Source organism: Lytechinus pictus, unplaced genomic scaffold, assembly GCF_037042905.1.
Source record: "Lytechinus pictus isolate F3 Inbred unplaced genomic scaffold, Lp3.0 scaffold_20, whole genome shotgun sequence".
Taxonomy (NCBI): domain Eukaryota; kingdom Metazoa; phylum Echinodermata; class Echinoidea; order Temnopleuroida; family Toxopneustidae; genus Lytechinus; species Lytechinus pictus.
The window spans coordinates 3,022,883-3,046,472 of NW_026974141.1; the positions used below are offsets into that span (position 1 = coordinate 3,022,883).

The 23,590-nt window shown below is 36.3% G+C and overlaps 1 protein-coding gene across 5 annotated transcripts; it reads right to left on the reverse strand.

The window, feature by feature from the left end:
* Window positions 1-7,404: 7,404 nt before the first annotated feature.
* On the reverse strand, window positions 7,405-23,115 carry LOC129282414 (NF-kappa-B inhibitor-interacting Ras-like protein 2). 5 transcript variants are annotated; one of them, XR_010296786.1, is made up of 9 exons: window positions 19,369-19,457; window positions 17,791-17,907; window positions 17,194-17,292; window positions 15,567-15,614; window positions 15,181-15,282; window positions 13,617-13,710; window positions 12,605-12,691; window positions 9,291-11,764; window positions 7,405-7,656 (listed from the first exon to the last, which is right to left on the reverse strand). XR_010296786.1 is itself a non-coding variant. In XM_064114958.1 (8 exons), exons 2-8 carry the CDS (start codon window positions 17,887-17,889, stop codon window positions 11,694-11,696), a joined length of 600 nt encoding a protein of 199 aa, XP_063971028.1. In that variant the 5' UTR covers window positions 17,890-17,907; window positions 19,369-19,457; the 3' UTR covers window positions 7,405-11,693. The 5 variants fall into 5 exon arrangements, 3 of the variants coding, with proteins under 3 accessions (XP_063971028.1, XP_063971030.1, XP_063971029.1); XR_010296787.1 differs by lacking the exon at window positions 7,405-7,656 and having other exon boundaries at window positions 9,253-11,178; window positions 11,326-11,764; XM_064114958.1 differs by having other exon boundaries at window positions 7,405-11,764.
* Between the last annotated feature and the right edge of the window lie 475 nt (window positions 23,116-23,590).

The following is a 23,590-nucleotide window of genomic DNA, read 5'->3' on the forward strand; positions in this document are numbered from 1 at the left end:
CTGTCTTTGTTTGATTTTTTTTGTCATGTAACCACAGATGCCTGTTAAGGGGTGATATTTTTCATTGAATGCCTATCCCATAAAAGAAATACAAAATTAGTGAACAGATGCTTTGCAGAAGCACAAAATGTGCCGTCTAAAAGAAATATTTCTGGAATCAGGATCAGTTTGATCAAGTCCATAAGCTGCTTTAATCCTTTGAGTCTATCCATACTAGTTAAACCATGAAGCTATTATAGCTTCATGGTTAAACCGTGTACCAGTTAGGTTATAAGGTTATCAAATATTTCTGAGAAGCGTGATTTAAAAACGTTTTCACTATGGCATGAATATGAATTAAGTGTCATTTTCTACTTCCTTAGGATATGGCCTCGTGTAATCCCCTAATCATTATTTATTTACTGATCTGAAATCACAGGTGAAATTTTGTCTTTTGATGATGATATTAATGATCAAGGCCACTTGTTAAGATCTCACATCTACACTGAGATGCTTTACCATGGATACTGGTGTTATCCCATCAATTTCAATTTTTTTTTTATGCGAGTGTAGGTGTACATTCTGGTATTTGGTCATTGCTCACAAAAGTTGATGCAAGTTTGTAAAAGCACAAAAGATTATTCATATAAGCAATTTTCTTATACGTCCTTTCCCTAATATTTCTCTTTCGAGTGGCACAATGTATTTAATTTATATCACTCTAAGTATAATACTCATTGATATAAACAAACTGGATAGAGCCACAAGGTGCTCTTTCGAAGTCAACAGAAACATTTACAAGTACTCCAACAGGTCAAGTGTGCACAAAGTTCCACACTTTTTGCTCTTATGTGAGCGTGTTGTTTCTTATGTGTTTGGACGGCCCCATATACTGTTAATTGCGTCATGGATTTCTCTTCCTGTAGCTTCAAGGCTGCGTCTGCGGTAACTTTGCGGCAGCATGCGAGCTCTATTCATTTTATAAAATATCGATGGTAGTACCTCATAGTTGTGATCGTCTCCCTTTCACGCCATAGAGGGCGCTAGGCAGGGCAATCCGGAGCAGACTTATTTAGTGTAATGCGAGAGTAACGCCAACGAAACCGACTCCAGGCTGGTCAGAATTACTACATGTATTTGAATGGCATATCTTGGAAGGTTTGGAGTTGGATTTGTGAGAGTTACTGTCGCATACCAGGGCTCGACATTATTTGTGTCCCGGGGCAACCAAATATGAGAGTCGGGCGACCAAAATTCTGTATAAGCCCACATTTGGTGGCCTGGTCGGGCTACCAAAGTCTTTATAAATTGTAATGTTTTTTATTGTTTTAAGGCCACCAAATTTGCTTGGCGAGCCACCAAGAATATGAAATTGATGATTTTGTTGGACTGATCTGATTTTAAGAATGACTGGTGATCCTGTCTTGTGATAATCACCGTTAAATAATCATCGGTGATTATTTAGCACGTAAGAAAGGTTCACCAGTCATTCTTACAGTGGCTCTGAACTTACAGCTTTATGAAATACCCACCAAGCTTAGTTCAGATTGGACATTGATGTATGGAAGCTCCCTTTCCCAAAGCTAACATAGAGGGCCTCCTGATTCCCAATCCCTAACCCAGTGCCATTTTGGAGATGCGGGAATTGGCACTTGCTTAGGGATTAGAAGTAGGAGGTCCTCTGTGTTCGCTTTGGGAAGGAGAGCTTCCATACATCAACGTCCAATCTGGACTATTGCAGGTTCGGTCACAGCCTTGACCAATCAGAGGACTTCCGCTGACGTCACTCTCATTGAACCACTCTAACCTTTGTTAGGACACATTAAAGTGCATGTTAAATCAATCATGTTATTATAAAAACGGTTTATTTACGTATTTGTACACTGCCATCTATGTTGCACTGTATTAGGGTCATATCTGTTTCTTGCTACGACAAACTACTGACGTTTCTTAAAAGTACTCTTATTCAGTCCTGGATATGTTGCAAGGCACCCTCATTGATAGTAAAAGGATAGGCTCCTCGTTGAATGCCCATTGGATGATTGCGAAGTGATCTCATATGATGACATCATCACTGTTGCATTGTGGGGCAAAATACCCAGCAGATGGAGACGTGTCAATGTAGTATCTCTTTATTGGTATAGACCATTAAAACCTCTAACTGTACTTAGATATACGTACTGACGTGAGCTCATACTACTCTTTTTTAGACATGTCAATATTGTCATTGTGAGGGACTTGATTTTAAAAGAATGTACATTTTTCTTTTCATTTATCATTTCAAACCGCATCGGTGCTAATGCTTCATTTGTTTTCTTAGAAAAGAAAGAAAAAAAATATGACAAAAAAAAAATCTTTGTACAGAATGTAAGATATTTTACCAGAGAAACTTTTTACAAAGCTTTTGTAAAGCGAGACTTTATATAATTTTACTTGGGGCTTGTGTAAGAAATGTTGCATATTTTCTGAAATTTGTGTTTTCTTTTTTTTTTAATATGTGATATTGAGACATTATGTGTTGTGTAGTTTGCATGCATTGACAATGTAATGTCATGAAAGATCATTGTATACCAATTTCATGATTTTTTTCTTTCTTGTACTTACTGCCCTTATGCTTGCAAGTGTGTTCCTCCTATTACCGTTTCTCCAAAACTTTTTTAAGAGGATGATTAATTTATTTTTTATTATTTTTTTAGTTGATATGTTTATACATGGCATGCACTACAAACTGGGACCAAATTCAGTATACAACTTACAGAAGCTTTTTTTTCTTCTTCATATAGGCTATGGGGGTGTTTCATGAAACAAATGGTGATATTCGCTGACAAATTAGCTCTCGGCCAATGAGATACCAGGATTTCAGTAGCTTATAACAATAGTTAAATTCACTAACTACTGACTGTATTTGTTTCATGAAAAACTCCCCCGAGTTGTGCTCATACTTTATTTTTAATGTACACGTCGTGGTAAGGCATGAAAAAGGTTTGATGGAAAAAAAAATGCGTACAGTACCCAATTGTAAATGTTTATTGTTGACATAATCCTCTTTTAGTTCTTGGAATTCTGTTCCTGTTTGATAAATAAGGAACTTTACTATTTGGGGGTAAAAAAAAAACATGCTTATGTACCACACACTCTATAATTATTGCTACACTGAATTTAAATTCAAGAGATAACAATTTCTCACAAAATGATTATTTTCTTGCCTCACAATGTGCCAGAATTGAAAATGCCTTCAGTCGGATGTACAAGAAGCACTTTCCTGAATCAGATGTTTTAAATACAGGTGAAACACATTACAAAGCATCTAATATCGTATTTGCCGAAATAATGATTTTACATAAATGCGTTATTGACAGATATGACATTTTTTGGTCACATCGTGGCATGCAGAGTTTGGGGTGTTTCACAAAGATTTAAGTGTGACTTAGAGTCGCACTTAAATTCCCAGTTGTGTGTCAAATAAAAGGAATCACTGCATTGGTCAAAGAATAATAATAATATGGACCATTTTATATAGCGCAGCTACTATATTCATATACTTTACTGTGCTTAACAATTGGTATCATAATTATTACCTGAGCCACCATACAGGCGCTCAAGCATTTGAGGAATTTTTTCCTACCGGTTACCCATTCACCTCGCCTGGGTCGAGTGCAGCACAATTATGGTAAATATCTTGCTGAAGGAAAACATGCGTATTAATCAGTATTGCGTGTTAGATATGTACACGTCAGCACTGAGCAATGAAACGTTAGGAACAAGTGTGCTTGTGTGGAAAATCAGAGAATAAGATCAAAGAAAGTTTGAGAAATATTGGACAACTAATGAGAAAATTATGAGCATTTGAATATTGCGATCACTAATGCTATAGAGATCCTCCTATTGGCAATGCGACAAAGATTTGCAATGTCGCATGTGAACAACTTTTCATTTGATGGACTATAAAATACCCCAAAAATGTCTCTTGCTCTCTTTTAAGGTTATAAAAACTTCATCCATAATACATGTATATTCTTTGAAAATCTACATTACATATGTCCTCTTATAGAAAGAAAAAATCTACTGATAGATGTAATAAAAGAGGCAGATTAAGTGAAAGATATTGAAAAGTAATGTGAAACTTGTTCACATGTGACATCACACATCTCTGTTGCATTGCCAATGGGAGGATCTACATTACAATAATGATCTAAACTTCAAATGCTCATAACTTTCTTATTATCTATTCAATTTTTCTCAAACTTTCATTGATCTGTTTCTTAGATTTTTCTGTTTTCGCACAAGCTATCTTGTTCCAAAGGTTTTATTTTCCTTTGAGTCACACTTGATTCGTTTTGTGAATCACCCCCCAGGTCTTGTTTCGTCACAAGAGGTTGTCAATTTTCTGATGATCTAATGCCTGCGTACAAATGTGAGGGAACATTGTATTTTATCGGTGATGTTAATTATTCTACAGTCATGTGAACTTACTTGTATGTAATTACAAGTAATCAAAATATACGTAATTATAGACATGTATGCGACATGCAAGTTTAAAGTCTGTAAATCAAGAGTTGGCAAATAAAAGCAGGTCCCTTTTGTTTTGCCACTCAGGCAGAGTATTGATACCCCAAAATTCAGTAATACAGGATAAACAAAGCCTTAATTCAGTTCAACTTGCTAATGCCTTCGAAGCAAAATAATACCGTATCTCAATAGATTTACTTGGCAGAAAAATGATTGAAGATCATCTTTATCAAATCATTTTTGCTTTTTAGTAAAGGTTTTTGTTTGCCATCCTTTGAAACGAAGATTTACAAAGGTGATATGAACGATTCCTGAATAATCAAGTCAAGTTTTTTTTAATTTAAAGTTGAATTTCAGTTGGAGCACCAAAGTTGAATACAAAAACCTGCCCACATTTTTTTCTTATGCTGAATTAAAATTCGTATTCCTTGGGTCGATTTTTAAAAAGAATTTTAGTGCTTGTATATGAAAAGTGGACATATTTAGATATCTGAGGAAAAAGAGTTTCAGGGTTACAAAAATATGGGTTTTTAAGAAGAGGACAAGGGGTACCAGATTTTAACTGTATTCACTTTTAATTTATGACTGGTACTTGTGTCCCGATCTCTTGTTATATTACCAGACAGATATTGTTGATTGTAAAATTGCATCATTTTCCTCAAATTCCACTTTCAGTTATCTTTTTATTTGATCATCTCCATGATACCAAAGTTTCAAGTTTTTGTTCGAGTCACTCATAGAATTGAGCGATTTTGTGCTTTTTTTGGAGAAAAATGTAACTAGATTGTTTCAGAATAGTATGCAAAATCAAACTGCCTCATGAATATTCATAGGGCTATTGAAAATGAATTCAGATATCAGTGTCTTCAAATCTAATTTAGGGAAACTTTTATTTCTGGGAGGGGGAAGAAACATACTCGTAAGTGCCTATAAGAGTTGAGAAAAGACATATTTACTATTGAATTTAAACTTCTCTTTTTTTAACAGATTCTATTTCTATTTATTTTAAGTTGCCCGAATGATGTGTTTTGGGGAGTACTCGAGATGATGGGTTTTGTTTGTTATTGGTGAGTCTCTTGTGTTTTTTGTGATTTTTGTACCATGTAGTGTACAAAAAAAAGACTGCAAAAGATTATGCTTTTCATTCATCTTTTGTACAAATAAATGAAAAAAGTTTGCAGAAATACACAAAATGAAATTGTCTGGCGTTTGTTGTCTTGTGTATCTTTAAATGGCGCTGTCACATTTCCCGTACGGCGAGTCGAAACAGCCATTTTAGCATTTTTTGTACCAGCTACATATAGGTGGTTTGAATAAAACGTCTGTTTTCGACTCAAGTATGGCCGCCGTAGGGGAAATGTGACTGCAGCATCAGGATTACAGTATATCACTCAAAACATACAACCACCTCTCTTGTCCCTGACCCATAATGAGAATAATCCTGGATTTCTATAGTTCTTTTTGCCCGGGGGGGGGGGGGGGGCAAGTCAAATGTATTGCTGTACACATGTGCGACCAAATTATTTCCAAACACCCCCTAAACAAGTTTTTCACGGGCTTCATTTACACATTTTGGCCCCAAAACAAGTTTTGTCTCAGGCCTGAACACTTTTCAGAAACGAGGAGGAAAAGCCCCTGGGGAAAAAACATACCCTTAACACGTTTGGCTAGTCTTGATTAAAAAAAAAGCTTTGGAAAAAAAACATACGTTTGACCCCGCGATTGACTATTGACCAGTCTTTCAAAACCACCTTTAAAAAAAATTGGGTTTTTTTTTAAAACCCTTAACGAGTGCACACTCGGCCCGCATCCAAAACTGAAAAAAAAAAGTTTTTTTGGTCACACATGTGTACAGCAATATATTTGATTGCCCCCCCTCGAGTCTTTTTGCCAGAAAATACGAAGTGTAACACTACATAATAATAATGATAATAATCTACATGTATCTAGAAATAATCTATTCTGAGGTGCACTATTATTGTTACCCCAGTTTTAGCTAGAATACTACCCTGGCTTTAGCTCACACTTACATTGTACCATTTTATCAGCAGCACTCGGTGCATTCAAGGAATTTATCCTCCTGGGTCGAGTGCAGCACAATGTGAATCAACTTCTTGCTGAAGGATATTTTAGAAAATAACCCCTTACAGAGCTGCCAAGTAGTACTGGTTTTCAGTAATTACTGAAAAATGAGAAAGAATACTGGTGGTTTCATGCAAATTACCGGTACTGATTTCTTAAGTTTCAGTATTTGTGTGAAAATACTGATTTTCAGCCTTTAAAATACTGGAAATGTTCTTGATCAGTTTGGCATCTCTGCGCCCTTAGCACTTTGACTGAAAAGTAACAAATTTCATACCCTTTTCAAGAACATCCCCCGACCCTGACTCCTCTGAAGTCATCTATATTAGGTGTAATAGCTCCGTCAGTGGAGCAAGGCTTTCGGATAATTGTGACCCTCATTACCAGGGCCCCCGTCTAACAAAGAATTACGATTGATCCGATCAACCACAACTATATGGGAATCATAAATTTTTCTTCAAGAAATTTGCACAATGTCCTTTGTAAACAAAGAGAAGCACACTGAATTTTCAGGAAAACAATGTATGAATATACATCATATCTAGAAAATATTTTTAACTTCATGTTAGAAGTTGACATTGCTGGCTTTCCATAGTTGCGGTTGATCGGATCAATCACAACTAACAACAAAATAGCGTGATGTGCCAATCCTGGTATTTTGCTGACTGAACGATACAGATACAACTCTTTGTAAGACAGGGTCCCTGGTCCCTCTGAGAGGATGTTAAGCCTTCGATCCTCTGGTTGTTTGCTGTCATTCTTGCTTTCTTAGCAATCAGATAAAAAAACGAATCATGACGACCATTATAATAAATGATAGAACAATGCTGACGATTAATTGGCATCGATTTAATCAAATTAAAAATATTTTCTGCACACAAAACAAATATGGAATATATTATCATTTGTAAATACACTAAATACAAACTTGTGGTTGAATACATGGACCTTATAAGTCAGTGGCCAAATTCCAGAGGAGTTTGTTTTTTGATAGATTATAAAAAAATATATGTATCATTGTACATCGAAATGATTCTGTCTGGCAAGATTGGTAAAATGTAGGGGCAAAACCATGGGGGGGGGGGGCTGCCTTCTGATTTTTTTCCTTTTTTTATTAGTGGGGCAGTGGCGAATCCAGCTGAATTGGACATAAAACATTCTTCAGACCCACTGTAGAGCACAAACAATATGGGCTGTGAAATTACATTGGCCCGTATTCTGAAGTCGGGTTTAACTTAAACTCAGGTTTAAAGTTGTGGTTTCAGTATGAATAGCCAATTGCTACATAAATCACTAACGGTAGAGATCTCATATTTCAGCTCATTTGGCTCTCAAATCATTCGTAATTTTCTAGGAAGTACAAATAGATGATTGTCTTCACCATCGATGAATCAGGAAAGAGCACAGTAAACATAAGAAACATACAACTTATAACAAAATTTTGACACGTTTGGCTTCCCATAATTTTAGCACACAGTTAGACCATGGTCTAAGTTAAAACCTGACTTCAGAATACGGGCCATAGTGTCAGACCTGGATAGATTTTCCACTACAGGGGAGGGGGGGGGGGGAAAGGGAGGTAAAAAAAGGAAAGAAAGATTGCACCCCCCCCCCCAAAAAAAAAAAGAGGGCAGTACAGTACAATTAATCCAAGGAAAAACATTTTAGATTGTCATCCCCCCAATCTGTTTGACTTGGATGAAATTCAAATAGAAGATGTACATAAAACTGCTTTGCATAATCTGGGGCCCGTAACACAGAGGTTTGCGATTAATCGTACGCTTACTTTTCACAATTCATTGTACATTGTAATCAGTGCAATTAATCGTAAATACATGTTCTATGATGAGTGCTAAGCTTTGTGTTACAGGCCCAAGGTCTGAAAAATGCCTCGACATAGGTGAATATTATCATTTATGCAGACTTGACCTTTTTTCCATGCACGGCTTCAGTATTCAAAATAAAGCGTACATTTTGCTAGAGCACCTTTTTAATTTGCAATTCCAGACAGGATATGTGAAACCTTCTTCAAACATGGTCCAATAAATCATTCCTTAAATTTTCATTCAAATGCATTGCACATTTAGCTTTCAAAGTTAAATGAGATTTCTGTCTTAACCCTCAATCTCCCGGGGTATTTTGATTCTTGTCATTCCCCTTAAGTAATGGCCCCCCCCCCCCCTCCCAGGAGAATTAGGGTTAAAAAGTGAAAGAAACTCTTTAACATACTTTGCTGAATTTCAAGAAGTTGACTAGTACAAAGACATTCATAGACATCTGACAAAAACATGTCTACAATATTCTATGTTGTAACTTCATAAGTTCATATCCCATTTAATTATAACATGAAATACATAGCTGAACTACCCTATCTTGGAACAAGTTTTCACCCTTGTGATGCAAATCCCAAACAGACCTATAATGTGAATAATTCTATTCTGAATACAGTCTATAAAAATAGAATGACATGTCCAAGTGTACATACCAACAACATGAAAAATATAAGACAAATTTCAACAAGCAAACTAGGTAAAATAGGTAAACATGAATGACATTTAAACATTTTTCTTAATGTGACCTTTGGTAAAAGGGGGGGGGGGGACGACTATGAACTGCTAAACCCATTTTCCTTTTGGTGACAAAGACAGATTTTTAGATGAAACAAAAGAAAGATAATGATGTCCCCCCCCCCCACTTTTATCAAACTCTGTGACCTCTGCTTTTCCTTATTTTCATAACCCCCCCCCTCCAGAAAAATAAAAAAACAAATGCATAAAAAGTTTCCCACACATGTGAATCAATCAATACATCTGTTATAAAAACATCAATTTTTAAACACAAAAATTTAATGTGGCTGGAATATCCCTCCCCCCATGAGCAAACAACGTGTGCAGGAATGACTGATTGTATCCAATGTCTGGGATAACAACAAATCTGTAAGAACTTAGGTATGTAAAATATACGTCTGCAGTGCATTATAAATACCTAGATCATTATTATATTATTAGCATTTTCCCAATAAGTACATGATTTGAATAAGTTTCCTATTAGGTTAAAAGACTCACAGTGCTGACACCAATATCTTTGAGTCTATATGGACTAGCATAAATTTCTAAGATAGTCTAAGTCTGGAATGGCCCAAATTACATATTCATAGTTAGGATGATTTTTGGCGGTGGAGGCCGGGAAACCGGTGTAGTTCCCCTAGGTTTCCATTCCTGCGTCAAGTTGAACAGATCAAGATTACCACATCTGAGAGCCGTTCAATTACGTGCTAGGATAAGAACCACTTTTGTCTCCATTTTACAGATCTTGAACCGGTGACACATCATTTACTCTTGCGACAATTGCTCCAGGCTTAATTTCATCTAAGATGTAGGGTTAGGGTTGCAATAGTGTTTTATGTTAGGTTTAGGGTAGGGTAAAGTGTTAAACCCCGGGTTGAAGTTCGTCATTTGATTAGTGTGTTGAATTTAGAGCGGAGCAATGTCGCCAGAGCAAACGTCACCGAACCAGGACAAGAACCACTTTTGTCTACATGTTATGGATCTTGAACCGGAGACACATCATTTACTCTTGCGACAATTGCTCCAGGCTTAATTTCATCTAAGATGTAGGGTTAGGGTTGCAATAGTGTTTTATGTTAGGTTTAGGGTAGGGTAAAGTGTTAAACCCAGGGTTACAGTTCGTCATTCAATTAGTGTGGAATTTAGAGCGGAGCAATTGTCGCCAGAGCAAATGTCATGGAACCAAGGCTCCGTAACACAAAGGTTTGCGATGAATTGCAAATAAGAAATAACAGCACTGATTGGCTCCTGGTCAGTATTTTAAACCTAATGCGTGTGTAACATGGATATTGATTGGTCAGTTCATTTAGCGATTGATCGCTCATCTTTGCGTTACGAAGCCCTGGACAAGAACCACTTTTGTCTCCATTTTGTGGATCTTGAACCTCCCTGGTATGGTCCATGCACATCATCGTCCCACTTCTCACTTCCAGATTCACGGAGCATTTCAACAAACCTGCGATCAATCGCAAATCTATTAAGGATCCCCAAATTAAATATATGTCTTCCAATCAATTGCAAATTCCAATCGATCGCTGATCTTATTCTTGCAACAAGGAATGCAAACTGACTTGCTGCATCTAAAATTGATCAAGTGCTAAAATTGTAACAGAAATATCTGCAATTGATCGCAAACATTTCCGTGCAACGCCCTTTATATGTGACCAAGCCATACGAATCTTCGTGCTTCAGAGAAGACATACGTGCTTGCTTCTAACAGTGAATGGTATAGCGTTCCATCTCCATATAAACCACACTGATATAATGCAATTCTGAAGTAGGTTAGACCAGCAAGCTTTACTTCTTTGAAATTCTTGATGAGCAAGAATGTACTATTTCCTTTAAAAACTGGGCAGAATCGACACAAGAAGCGCAGAACTATATAACATTGCACCTGTGATATTATTCTTCCTCGAGAATGATCTTTCAAGGCAACACCAAAATGAAGGGGTGGGACTGATCTCAGTAAACGTCACAGCTCTCCTTAAGGTAGTCTGGGCAGAATCATCACAAGAAGCACAAGCTATATATAACATTGCACCTGTGATATTGTCCTTCCTTGAGAATGATCCTTCGAGGCGACACCAAAATGAAGGGGTGGGACTGATCTCAGTAAACGCCACAGCTCTCCTTAAGGTAGTCTGGGCAGAATCATCACAAGAAGCACAAGCTATATATAACATTGCACCTGTGATATTGTTCTTCCTCGAGAATGATCCTTCGAGGCGACACCAAAATGAAGGGGTGGGACTGATCTCAGTAAACGTCACAGCTCTCCTTAAGGTAGTCTGGGTAGAATCGCGACAAGAATCACAAGCTATATATAACACTGCACCTGTGATATTGTTCTTCCTTGAGAATGATCCTTCGAGGCGACACCAAAATGAAGGGGTGGGACTGATCACAGTAATCGCCACAGCTCTCTTTTAAGGTAGACTGGGCAGAACTAACACAATATGCACAAAGCTATAACCTATTTAACATTGCACATGTGAGTGTTCTCTCTTGTGAATGATCCTTCGAGGCGACACCAAAAATGAAGGAGTGGGACTGGTCTCAGGAATCGCCAAAGCTTTGCAGTTGTTTCGGCTTGAAATTCCTCACCGAGATGGAGAAGGTTGATTTGGCTGCAAAGTAAAGACAAAGAAAAGAGAGAGAAAAAATGAGATAACATCAACAAATCGGAAAGTTGTTCACTTCTTTTCAACAATCTACTTGTAAAAATTGCCAATTTTGAGTAGTGGTTAGATTTAGTGATCTGATGTTCATTTCTTTTCCACAATCTACACCTTCATAATTGCCACTTTGAAATGTGGATAGATTCAGTGATCGGATCAGTAAATGGGACAGTCATTCATTTCTTTTCTACAATCTGCTTGCATAATGGCCAATTTGAAATGTGGATAGATTTATTCATCTGATTTTTAGAATATTGATAATTTACTTCTTCTAAATCTGCCTCCTTCACTCTTGAAGAGTCTAACACAATAGAATTGTGTTTGTCAAATTCCTTTGAGCTTTCATTGTCTTCTTTTTATTGTTTAACACAAATCGTATTACAGTCTTTATAATCAAGTAGTGGACAACAGCAAATGAAAAAATAAATAACATAAAGAATGGATTCACGAGTTGTAATAATGGCAATTTGAGATGAAAAGTAAGTCTTTTAGCAGACAATTACAGGCAACTCAAATCTGCTATAATAAAAAAAAATCCATTATTTAACATTTCATAACTTCATTTATCAATCCAAAACTCCAAGTTGTGATTCTTAGAAGGTAGAAATCTAAAATAAAAATTCTGTAGAAAAAAAAGGGAACAGGCAAGTATTTCATGAAAAAGTCATTGATTTCAGTGTTATAAGCTACTGAAATCCTTGCATCTGATTGGCTCAGAGCAAATTTGCCAGTGAAAATCATTTACAAGATGCTTCATGAAACACTTCATACCAGGGAACCCCAACTTACTTGGAGGTACCGTGAGCTTAGAAGTTAGCGAGACGATCGGCTGAATGAGACTGCTCCTGTTGGCTACTGTTACTTCAAAGAATTGGACTACATTCAAAAGAAAAGAAAAATGGCAAATGACAATTACACAAAATGCCTAAAAGCCTGAGTACAGTTTTGGTAATCTTAAAAACTATTCATTTCCAAAGTTTTATTTAATTTTCAGATAACGTAAAAAAGTATTCAATGAATCCCCTTGCAAAATTTTCAGGATATATTCTTGGAAAATAGCTTTGTAATATACAATCACCAAATGTATATAAAAGAAAGTGAGGGGACTGAATCTAATAAACAAAACATAAATCAAATTATCATGATAAATGAGTAAATAAAGGGTGATAATGATCACTCTTCCCTTGTTAATAGAATAATAGTTCAATAAAAATTCATTTTATTGAACAAAAAAACAAATGCAAGTTTATGAGAGTGATATATTATTTTACTGATATTTATCATCTCATTTCAAATCCTGTATCAGTGAAAGATCCAGGATTTTTTAAATAAAGGGGGAGCAAATTGTATATTTGAAAATAGAGGGGCGCAGATGAAAAAAATGTGAGATTTAGATGCACTTTTGGGGAGTGTACTAAGCTCTTTTCAGAGACACTTATGGTATCCGACAGCTAGACTGAATTAAGAGGAAAGTTATTTTAGTGTGGGATGAATGGACAACAATGGGCACATGTTGGCGCTGTGCCCGGATAATCTGTGTATAAACATATTTGATCAGCTTAGTTAATTAATCAACTGGCATAACAGGTAAATACATCTAATTATTGAAGTAAATTTAGCTATATTAATATGTAGATACATGTTCAATGGGAAATTCTTAAAATATAGAGGGAGCGTGGGCCTCTTCCACCCCCGACTTTATCCACCACTATGTACTGTGACCAGTATAATATAATTGGCCAATTACCAACAACATTCGTTAACATTATCAAGTGAGAAATCACAAAATGGGTGAGCTTACTCTTCTCCTTGACTGCCCAGTCACTGGCCGTTCTAAAGTCAACCTGTCTCTGTTGGTTTAGATCAACTTTATTTCCTATCATCACCACTGATATCTACGGGTAAAGAAACAAGACATTTGATTTGATTAAAGGTAAAAGAAAGCAGTTGCAGCAAACAATTATCTCACAAGAAAGTCTTTAAAATCAAGGTTTATTGTCAACTTATTAGCAGCTAAATCTGGTACATAAACTTATCTTTGTGATATCATAAAATCTTAGCTGAAAACCAATAAGTCTGATTACTAACACAGAAAAGCATATGTGGGACAGTGTATCAATATTGCTTGGAAAAATACCCCACATTTGATGGAATTCCATGCTTATTTTGCTCATTTCCCCGCACATATTTTTTATTCATGCATCCAAACATTTGGGTGGCCATTTTACAGGATTCGGTTTGAACTCATTTTGAGATCGTTACTACAACTGGCATTTATCTGTAATTGTTTGCTTCTACAATCATAACATTCTTATAATACATTTTTCATTACATAATATATTGGCTACAGTTATTTGACAGACATGAATCATTGAGAAAGAAGGATGAAATTAAACATCATTCTATATAACTATGATCTACTACCAACTAATTTTAACATTTACAATTTGCAGGAGAATGATTGCCATTATAAGCAGATTGCTGGAATAAAATTACAACTCATTCAATTAATTAATACATTTATAAAGCATAATTTGAATGATGAAGATGGAGATGATAAGGATGAGGATGATGGTGATAATGGTCAAGATAAAGTCCATCTAGATGATGATGGTTAAGGTGGATATGACCAATATTGGACATGGTCAATATTTCCAATCATTAAATGGAAGTCAGTCCCCCCCCCAAAAAAAAAAAAAAAAAAATTTATATATATATATATAAAAAAGAAAAGTCACACAAGTATTATGCTGAAAATTTCATCAAAATCGTATCCAAGATAAGAAAGCTATGACATTTTAAAATTTCGCTATATGTCACTAATCAGATCCTGGAAAGAGTGCAATTGATGGGAATGACTATGTCATCCACTTGTTATTTCTATTATATTTTATCATATAAGGTGGAAGCGTCTTGGTCTTGTGGTTCTGACGCTTGCCTTTCAATCAGAGGGTCAGGGGTTCGAATCTCTGCAAGTTAAAATACAGTAAATCAATGTTGGTGAAAAGTTACTGAATAGAGAGAAAAGATTTGAACTGTATTTCTGACAGCATAGGAAATACACAAGGGTGACGGGCGATTTCATCCCCATGACAACCCAAATCACCCCTAAAATTCCTCCAAAATGTATGCTTTGTGGCAACCATTCTTTCTAGAGTCACCCCAAGATCTGTCACAAACAACATTCAAGATTATTCGAAAATCAGTATTCCAACTATGGCAAAATAATGATAATAGCTTGCTGCCCCTAAAAAGTAGCCCTTAAAATGAAAAAATAGCCCCCAAATTCTGCAATCGCCCCAATGTGGGAAAAGTTTATACCCCCAAAAAATGAAAATTATTTCCTTCTCTGATTTCTGACTTACCTCTTTCTTGTCCTTATCTTTGAGTTTATCGATTTCTTTTTTGATATACTCCAGCATGTTGAATGATTCTTGGCTGGTCGTGCTGTACACCAATAAGAACCCCTAGAAATTAAATAAAAACAACAACAAAATATTATCAACAACAAAAAGAAGACCATCATTTAGAATATAAAAAAAACATAATACACGTATAAAACTCAAATTGACCAAAATGTGCATGTGCTCCTCATTTTTCATTTGAATAAGCTCCATGATGATACCTTGATATTGCTTCTACATTTATCTTCATTTCTTAAATAATTATCTCTCTTTCTTGTAAACCAAAACAAAGTATATATGATTACAATAAGTCAAAATCACATCAAATCAAATCAAACTGAACTTACATCGGCCATGCTGAGATAGTGTTTTGGGAGATCTTGGTTGCTGGATGTCTGGATAACATAAAAAGGAGAAAAAACAACAACAATGAATGTAACTAAAAGGAACATGTATGAATAATGGAAAAAAATCATGGCATTGTTTGCCTTCAAATGTCATTGGTTTTCAGAGTTATGCAACTCACTTTTTTTGCTTGATATGTTCTGCTATGTACAACACAATGTCAGTGGACAAGTGGTAGCTTTCATAATACATGTGTACAAATTTGGTCCTCATTGTGACATCACTCATACGTGTAAATCCTGAGATTGGTTGACCAAAGTGGATTTAACACCATGCATTAATCACATTGTTTCTTTTCCCAAGTTATAGCAAACTTTATTTTGACACTATGGCCTGTATTCTGAAGTCAGGTTTAACTCAGACCATAGTCTAACTCTGTGCTAAACTTATGGGAAGCCAAAAGTGTCAAAATTTTTATTAAGTTGTGTGTTTCTTATGTTAACTGTGCTCTTTGCCGATTCATAGATGGTGAAGACAATCATATATTTATACTTCCAAGACAATTATGAATGATTTGAGAGCCAAATGAGCTGAAATATGATATCTCTACTGTTAGTGATTTATGTAACAATTGGCTATCCATACTTCAACCACAACGTTAAAGTTAAACCTGACTTCAGAATACGGGCCTACGGGTTGTATTCTGGTAGCCATGGTTTAGTTAAACCTGGGTTAAATTAGACCACACTTTTATGGAGTGCCAATTGTCGACACATTCACCAATTAAAAATTATTCTTAGCCTGCTGCAAAAAGTTGTCTAAAATTTAATTCAGTTCTGAAATGGAAAGAATAGGTAAACGCAAAAATAGAATGCATTATAATGAATTAATTGGTACATTATAATTGCTACGAATAAGGAAGCAGTATTATGAAGCCAGCATTCCATAGAAGTAAGGTTTGAAATTCTTGTTTAGACTAGGGTTAAACCTAGGTTTAATCATCAGAATACCACGATACAGGTTTAACTGGCCTCATGCGCATAATGCCCGGCACACACTATGTGATTCGTTGCAATCCAAATTTCAAAGAAATAGCAAAAACACCCGATATGAACATTCCAACCAATAAAATCTTAGCAATCAGAATCGTGATGGGACTACTGAAATCAGAATTCAGACAAGTTCGAGCCTTCCTGTAGGTATAAAAGCAAAATCAATTCCAAATCGCAATGACGTCAACACCGCCTGCGACTTGAAGCCGATTTGGAAATTACTCCGAACACAGGGCTTGCCGCAAAGAAAAATTATGATTTTATTATTCCTAACATTATGCCAAACTTCAAATAAAATAATTTTGCTTCTTGGAAATATCACATTTAATGCAAATGCAAATTATTGAAAAAACGTGTCGCAAGGGAGCGCACAGTGTTAGATGGGCTTTACTTACCAAACCCCTTGGAAATGTCACATTTAATGCAAATTATTAAAAAATCGCGTCGCATGGCATCGCACAGTGTGAGATGGGTTTTACTTACCATACCCTTTTGAAATGTCACATTTAATGCAAATGCGAGTTATTGAAAAAATGCGTCGCAAGGGAGCGCACAGTGTGAGACGGGCTTTATTTACCAAACCCCTGGTGTCGTAGAATCGGACCCGTTCTCTGGTCCCTCTGTTCGTTTCAATGTTGGCAACATAGATGTCTTCTATTGTTGGGCATGTTGTTTCCTGAAAAAAGAGAGAACATTACAATTACTATTAGATAAACTCAACTAAATTCATACATTTTATCATGTAAAATTAATCATGCTGATTTATTCACGAAATGAAACTTTTTGCTCTAATTCAATGAAAAAAGCTCCTAGAATGCTAACTTTTAATATGCAAACATTCTCTATAGTATTGCTAGCAATTGTGCTTGAAAATATTCCAGTACCGAAATTGATCTCTTATGTATTTTTTATTTTTTTTAAATTTCTTATGTATTTCCATGCTTTTTTATTTTGAGATTACTTACATAATATCGTGCTATTTTCTTACTGCATACGAGGGCGTTGCAAATTTGATCTCAAAAGTGACAGGACCCTTGAACATAAAAAGTCAGCGAGCAGCGCGGTAAAAAAAAATTTGTGCAACGATTAAAAATATGTATACTTCCCTCCCTCCCTCCCCCCACCCCCCCCCCCCCGGGACTATTAGGTTATGAAAATTTATAGACAAACAAACCTGTCCAATGCGATGTGTTCCATAGATGACCTGTTCTAATACTGCCGTCTTCCCCACTCCGGCTGATCCACAAACAACTACTTTGCAAGTCTTTCCCATTGTTGATCCGTTTCAAGTCTGAAAATTAAATACAGTCAAACTCAAAGTAACAAACAATAAATGAATAAGAAAGCCGAATTTTGTCTGTTTGGCGGAGATTTTAAACATTGATAAGACAAAGAAATCAAGATGGCGACGTAAACAATATCGTAGAAATGTCGGAAATGAAGTTGTACTTGTACCCCATGTACATGATTTAGGGCTAGATCTTTTAGAGGGAAAGTAGAAATCTCGGGGCGAAAGTTTCAGGATTTGGGGCCATATGTGTAGCTGTATGGGAAGCAATTCCAGGCTCCATGGGGAGTAAGCATACATATAGTAGACTGATTTTTACTCTCCAGGAGCCTCCAGGCTAGGTACACGCAGATGAATGGAATGGAATCCCTGGCTCCGTGGAGAGTAAGCATGGGTTAAATTAGACAGCTGGCAGCCGTCTGTTTCGAGGAGTTTTTTAACTTTTTTTTTTTTTAATTTCTCCTCGTACACAGACGGCTCGCTAGCGTGCAGCCACCATTAGGGGACTTGCAATGCAAAATCCCCCCGTCGGGGCTCTTCAATTTTTGTCTTTAATGAATAGAAATTTTGAAAATTAACGCGACCAAAATGCAAATTAATATTCCCTCTTGGCATTAATCGCCAAAAAACGGAGAAAAATCAAGTTAAAAGGAACAAAAACAGTGACTTACCTCGGCTGTCGCTCAAATTCACTTCCCCGTTTTATCCGATCTTAAGTACATAAACATATGGCCATTGAGTCCCCTGTACAGATCGCGCTAGAACTTCGGTCTCTGTATTTGGTGAGTGAAGCCAACGGAGTTCAGCTGAACGAACATAACAGAGACCGAAGCTTTTGGTCTAGGGTTAAATGATTTTTACTCTCTAGGAGCCTCCTGGCTAGTCTTGACTGCAGATAAAACGAGGTGAGTTTGAGTCCCAACTAAGGTAAGATAAGAACAGTAAAAAAATTATAGAAAAATCTGAGGTGAACGAACCGGAAATCGAATCTCAACATTGTTCACTTTTGACATCAATCTTTTCTTATTTTTGGTGGGGGTGCATATGGAACTCTTTCCGAGAGATGAATGAAACACACAGAGACATGATGGTGGGTGTAGCCATGAGCAATGAGGCCCCTAGAGAGTAAAAATCATTCACTAGGCTACTAATATTCAATCGTAATTTGGCATTGGGCCGAGCTGCAGCTGAGCCGTCCTCCTCAGCTCAGCTCAGCTCAGCACGGAACGGTAGTATACACACGCGCCCCGCCGTCTCTGTCCCGCGCGTGAGTCCGGCATCATCGTCGGCTCACTCGCTGAATTTCAAATAGCTAAAAAAACAACCACGCACCAAATTTTCAGCAAATTTTCACAATTATGATGTCTAATATGAATAAATAGTGAAGAAAAATCATGAAAATCGTGTAAGACGTGGATAAACTAGGGTCTTTACTCTACATAAAAAATAACTTTTTACAGTTACCTTCGACAATCGACAGTCTTTAGTTACTTGTCTTGAGTCGCCGCGTTTGTTGCTTTACTTAATTCATAAGCTTCCGGTTTGGTAAAGATCGATCAAGATCTACCATACCGGGTATGGGGCGCCAAGTGTAAAGCCATTTATTCTGCTACAAAATCAATAATTTTGTTTGTAACATAAACACCCTGCAATTTTTATTTTGTGAAAAAATCAAACGACAGCAGTGACTTGTTACAAAATAAACCGACAGTAATGATTTTGTTACAAATCAATCGACGGAAATGATTTTGTTACAAAATCAATTGACAGAAATGATGTTACAAAATCAATCGATGGAAATAATTTTGTTACTAAATCAATTGACAGAAATTATTTCGTTACAAAATCAATCGACAGAAATGACTTTGTTACAAAATCAATCGACGCGCGGTAATGATTTTGTTACAAAATCAATTGACAGAAATGATTTTGTTACAAGATCAATGGACAGCGGGAATTATTTTGTTACAGAATCAATCAACATAAATTTGTTACAACATCAATAAAGCTTCCCATAGATCTGAAACTTCTCTTCATAGATTTAAGAAACAGTTGAAAACGTACTTGTACTTGTATCCAGGATAGATGTAGCGTTTAAGTGTTGTAAATTGATCTACAGTGTAAACGCTATGATATAGTGTACTATATGTGTAGCCAGTGGCGTAACTACGGGGGGGCATGGGGGGGGGGCACGTGCCCCCCCAATCGGCTGGCAAAAAAAAAAAAAAAAAACGGGGAAAAGGAGAAAAAGAGGGAGAAAGGAAGCGAAACGTAGTATTGAAAGAAGAAATTATTGTTCATTAAAATGTTATATTATATTATGTTATGTTATATTACATAAGATGCATTTTTGTTCATAAATTTATGAAACATTATTTGCTCAGGGCCTATGTCTTCACTGTTCCTGGTGCTCGCATAGACTGTTTAACGAGATATATAATTCTGTAAAACCTCCCGTTTTCAAATCAATATACACCTATTATATTTCCTCGCAATTCGAGTTTTTATGGAGTGACATTTGCTTCTTTTTCATGACTACTTAAAATGATTGCCCTGGCTATTTTAAGGTCTTAATATAAAACATTTCCTGTCCGTGCTAACGTTTGCATTAGTTTGGTGAGATGTATGCATTTCATGAATTCCTAAAATCAGTACTTAAAATATCAATTGTTTTGATCTGAATATCAAAAATTTTCAGCTCGCGCTTCACGCTCGCATTATTTGGTTAGTGAAATACGTAAGGGCTTAGTGAATTCCGACAAACAAGCCTTAGAATGCCCCTCTTCAGATCTAAATTTCAAAAATGTTCAGCTCGCGCTTCGCGCTCGCAGTATTTGATTAGTGAGATGCGTATGATAATCGTGATTACAATGACTATAAAAAGCGCTTCACGTGTTCAGATGTAATTCTAACAAAATCACCAAAGGTTGGCACTAGCATTAGATGACTATGCTTAGATATTTATACTCTAAATGGATTCCTAAAATATAGTCCTTAAAATGTCCCTGTTTGTGGTCAATATATACAAAAATTTCAGCTCGCGCTTCGCGCTTGCATTGTTTGTTTAGCGAGACAGATCATGATTACAGAAAATTTGATTATAATGTCCTTTTTTAGGTCTGAAAATAAATTTTTTTAAGCTTACGCTTCGCGCTCGCATTATTTGATCAGTAAGATACATATCCGTTTAATGGCACTGCATGTCCTTAAAATATCTCTAGTAGGTCAGTATACCTGGCAACTGAGCGCGCTTCGCGCGCTCCCTAAGTGACTCGAAATTTTTGCTGGTGCCCCCCCAATGCCGTGACCCACGGTACGCCACTGTGTGTAGCGTTCCTAAATGCCTTATTATTATTAAGAGGAACGGATTTTGTTACAAAATCAATCAGCAAGAATCTTAGTTTTTTATTTTCTTCTATTTTGTTTTGTAAGTATTCTAATTTGGCATTTTCACCTCTCTGAACCATTTCTTTCTCATTGCTTAAATTTTTCTTCATTTTTTTTTTGTAAGCCACATAAGTCTGTAGACCTATTATGTAAATAAAGTTAGGGCGGACAGCCGGGACGCAGTCAGTTTATTATTTTTTTCTCTCTTTTTCTTCGCAAAATGTAAAACTTGTAATGTTTAAGTACCAAAAGCACATTTCAGTAAGCAATTAAACACCTTAAAACTTATTAGAACTGCATTCATGAGTATCTGTAGAAAAAAAAAATATATATATTTTATTACAAAATGGCCTCGAAAAGGATAAGTCGCCGTAATTTTCGGGAATTCCGAGCAAATGACCTCTCGCAAAACAGGGCCCTCCCTGTTGGGAACGATTTTTCGATTTGGCAAGCCCAAAAAATGGTTTTCACGATAAAAGGAAGGTCATTTTGATCCAATGAAATTCGACAAGTACTAATAAAGCAAAACAAACAAAAGAAAAGATTATGACCACTACAAAACTAAGGTAATTTTTGTCCTTAGAAATTTGACCCCAAAAAATCAAATTTATTTCCACATATGATTAAAAACAAGTACAAATTCATATGCAGATAGATTACATATACAACAAAAAACATTAAAATGAAACATATTCAGTTCGGAATCACAATGTGGTGGGAATTGACAAAGGCCAAAAGCCTATCAAAATATATATATATCACTAAAAAAATATACGTCGTTTTACTTACATTTCTCCATTTTTAAACATCTACCAGAATTCCAGGGGTAATTGCTGCCTATATATGGAGAATATTCACGCAGCACCCCGCTTCCCACCAGGGCAATAATGCGGCAAAGGTATCGGTATATGTTAATGCTATACCTTCGGGCAGGTTGTCATTACATCATCAACAAAACTTGCATCCAATCAAAGCAAACGGGAAAATCACGCCCCGGGAATCACGTGGTGGGCGGACGTAGCTCGCCTCGGCTCCCCTGCCCCCCCCCCTCTTCCTGGTGAGGATCGCCAGCATGTAGTTTTTTTTATTTATAATTATTATTCAACATACATGCATCAATAATTCGTTGTTCATCCATTCATTCACCTCTTCATTCATCCATCGTTTAATCTTCTATTAATTCATTCAATTACGTTAGATTTATTTATTCATTTATTTCCGTTCAAACAAACGATATAATCAAAGTAAAGTGTAAATACATGTTCAAATTATACATACAGTTCTATAACATTTCATAACAAATATTGAAGATAAAATTATCTGAACGGAGGGACTTGCCAAGAAAAGCAGAGCTTGTAAATAAGGCAAGTCCCTAAACATAGTTCCAATACTAATTAACATAACCTATATACAAGAGACGGGTGGAAAACACAGTTTATACGTTTATAAACTCATCCATCCATTTCACAATCACGATCTGCCCTATTATTGCTTCCACGTATAGTCCATATCATATTTATTTTCATCAGTTAATTTTCCATCAATTATCAATTCATGTCAAAATCCATTCAATCAATCTTTGAACATTCATTCACTCAAGCACCCGTTCAATATTTCTTAATTCATGTCCATTTATTCATCCACTCGTATCTATGACCCCATTTAATTTCATATGAAATTGATTAAAAAAAAATAAAGCTATCACCTACATTAATTGGCGGCGGAAGCCAAATTTTTTTTTGGGGGGGGGGGGGGGACTGGTCCCCCCGTCCCCTCCGCTTCCGCCGCCTATGATCACCTACCTTTTAGACTTCAGTCTTTAGGACTTTACCCCTCCAACAGAATTTGGCTCTGACCGTACCGAGCAGCCGGTGTAAATGTAGATGGAACCCCTGTACTGGATCCGGATCGTCCAGGATCATCATACAGATCAATATAGGCCTACAAAATCGCCTTTCTAATGAAAAGTCGACATGTCTAGAAATGCAAAGAAAAACATAGCCAATATCAGGAAAAAAGACAAAACAAACACGAATATGAAACTCGTTTTAATTTCGCTGATTAGCTTCAGAGACTACGGGCCTTTTCACACGTGAATCTTGAATCATCATTGTAATGATGATTGCTATATTGTAATCGTGACTGTATAGCGTTCGTGATTCTAATCATGTTCTAGTTTATGGTTTCACACATGCCAAATATTCCTCATTAGCCTTATTTTTCACTGGAATCATCATTCAAATTACGATTTTTTTCCCTGTAAAAGGGCGGTAAAAAATACCAATTTCATTAGCTTTTA

Coding starts and splice junctions, on each gene's coding strand:
- LOC129282414 (XM_064114958.1), bottom strand. CDS start 17,889: ATGGGAAAGACTTGCAAAGTAGTTGTTTGTGGATCAGCCGGAGTGGGG. Junction 17,293..17,790: donor GAACACATCGCATTGGACAG/GTTTGTTTGTCT, acceptor CTCTTTTTTCAG/GAAACAACATGCCCAACAAT. Junction 13,711..15,180: donor AAGATAAGGACAAGAAAGAG/GTAAGTCAGAAA, acceptor CTTTACCCGTAG/ATATCAGTGGTGATGATAGG.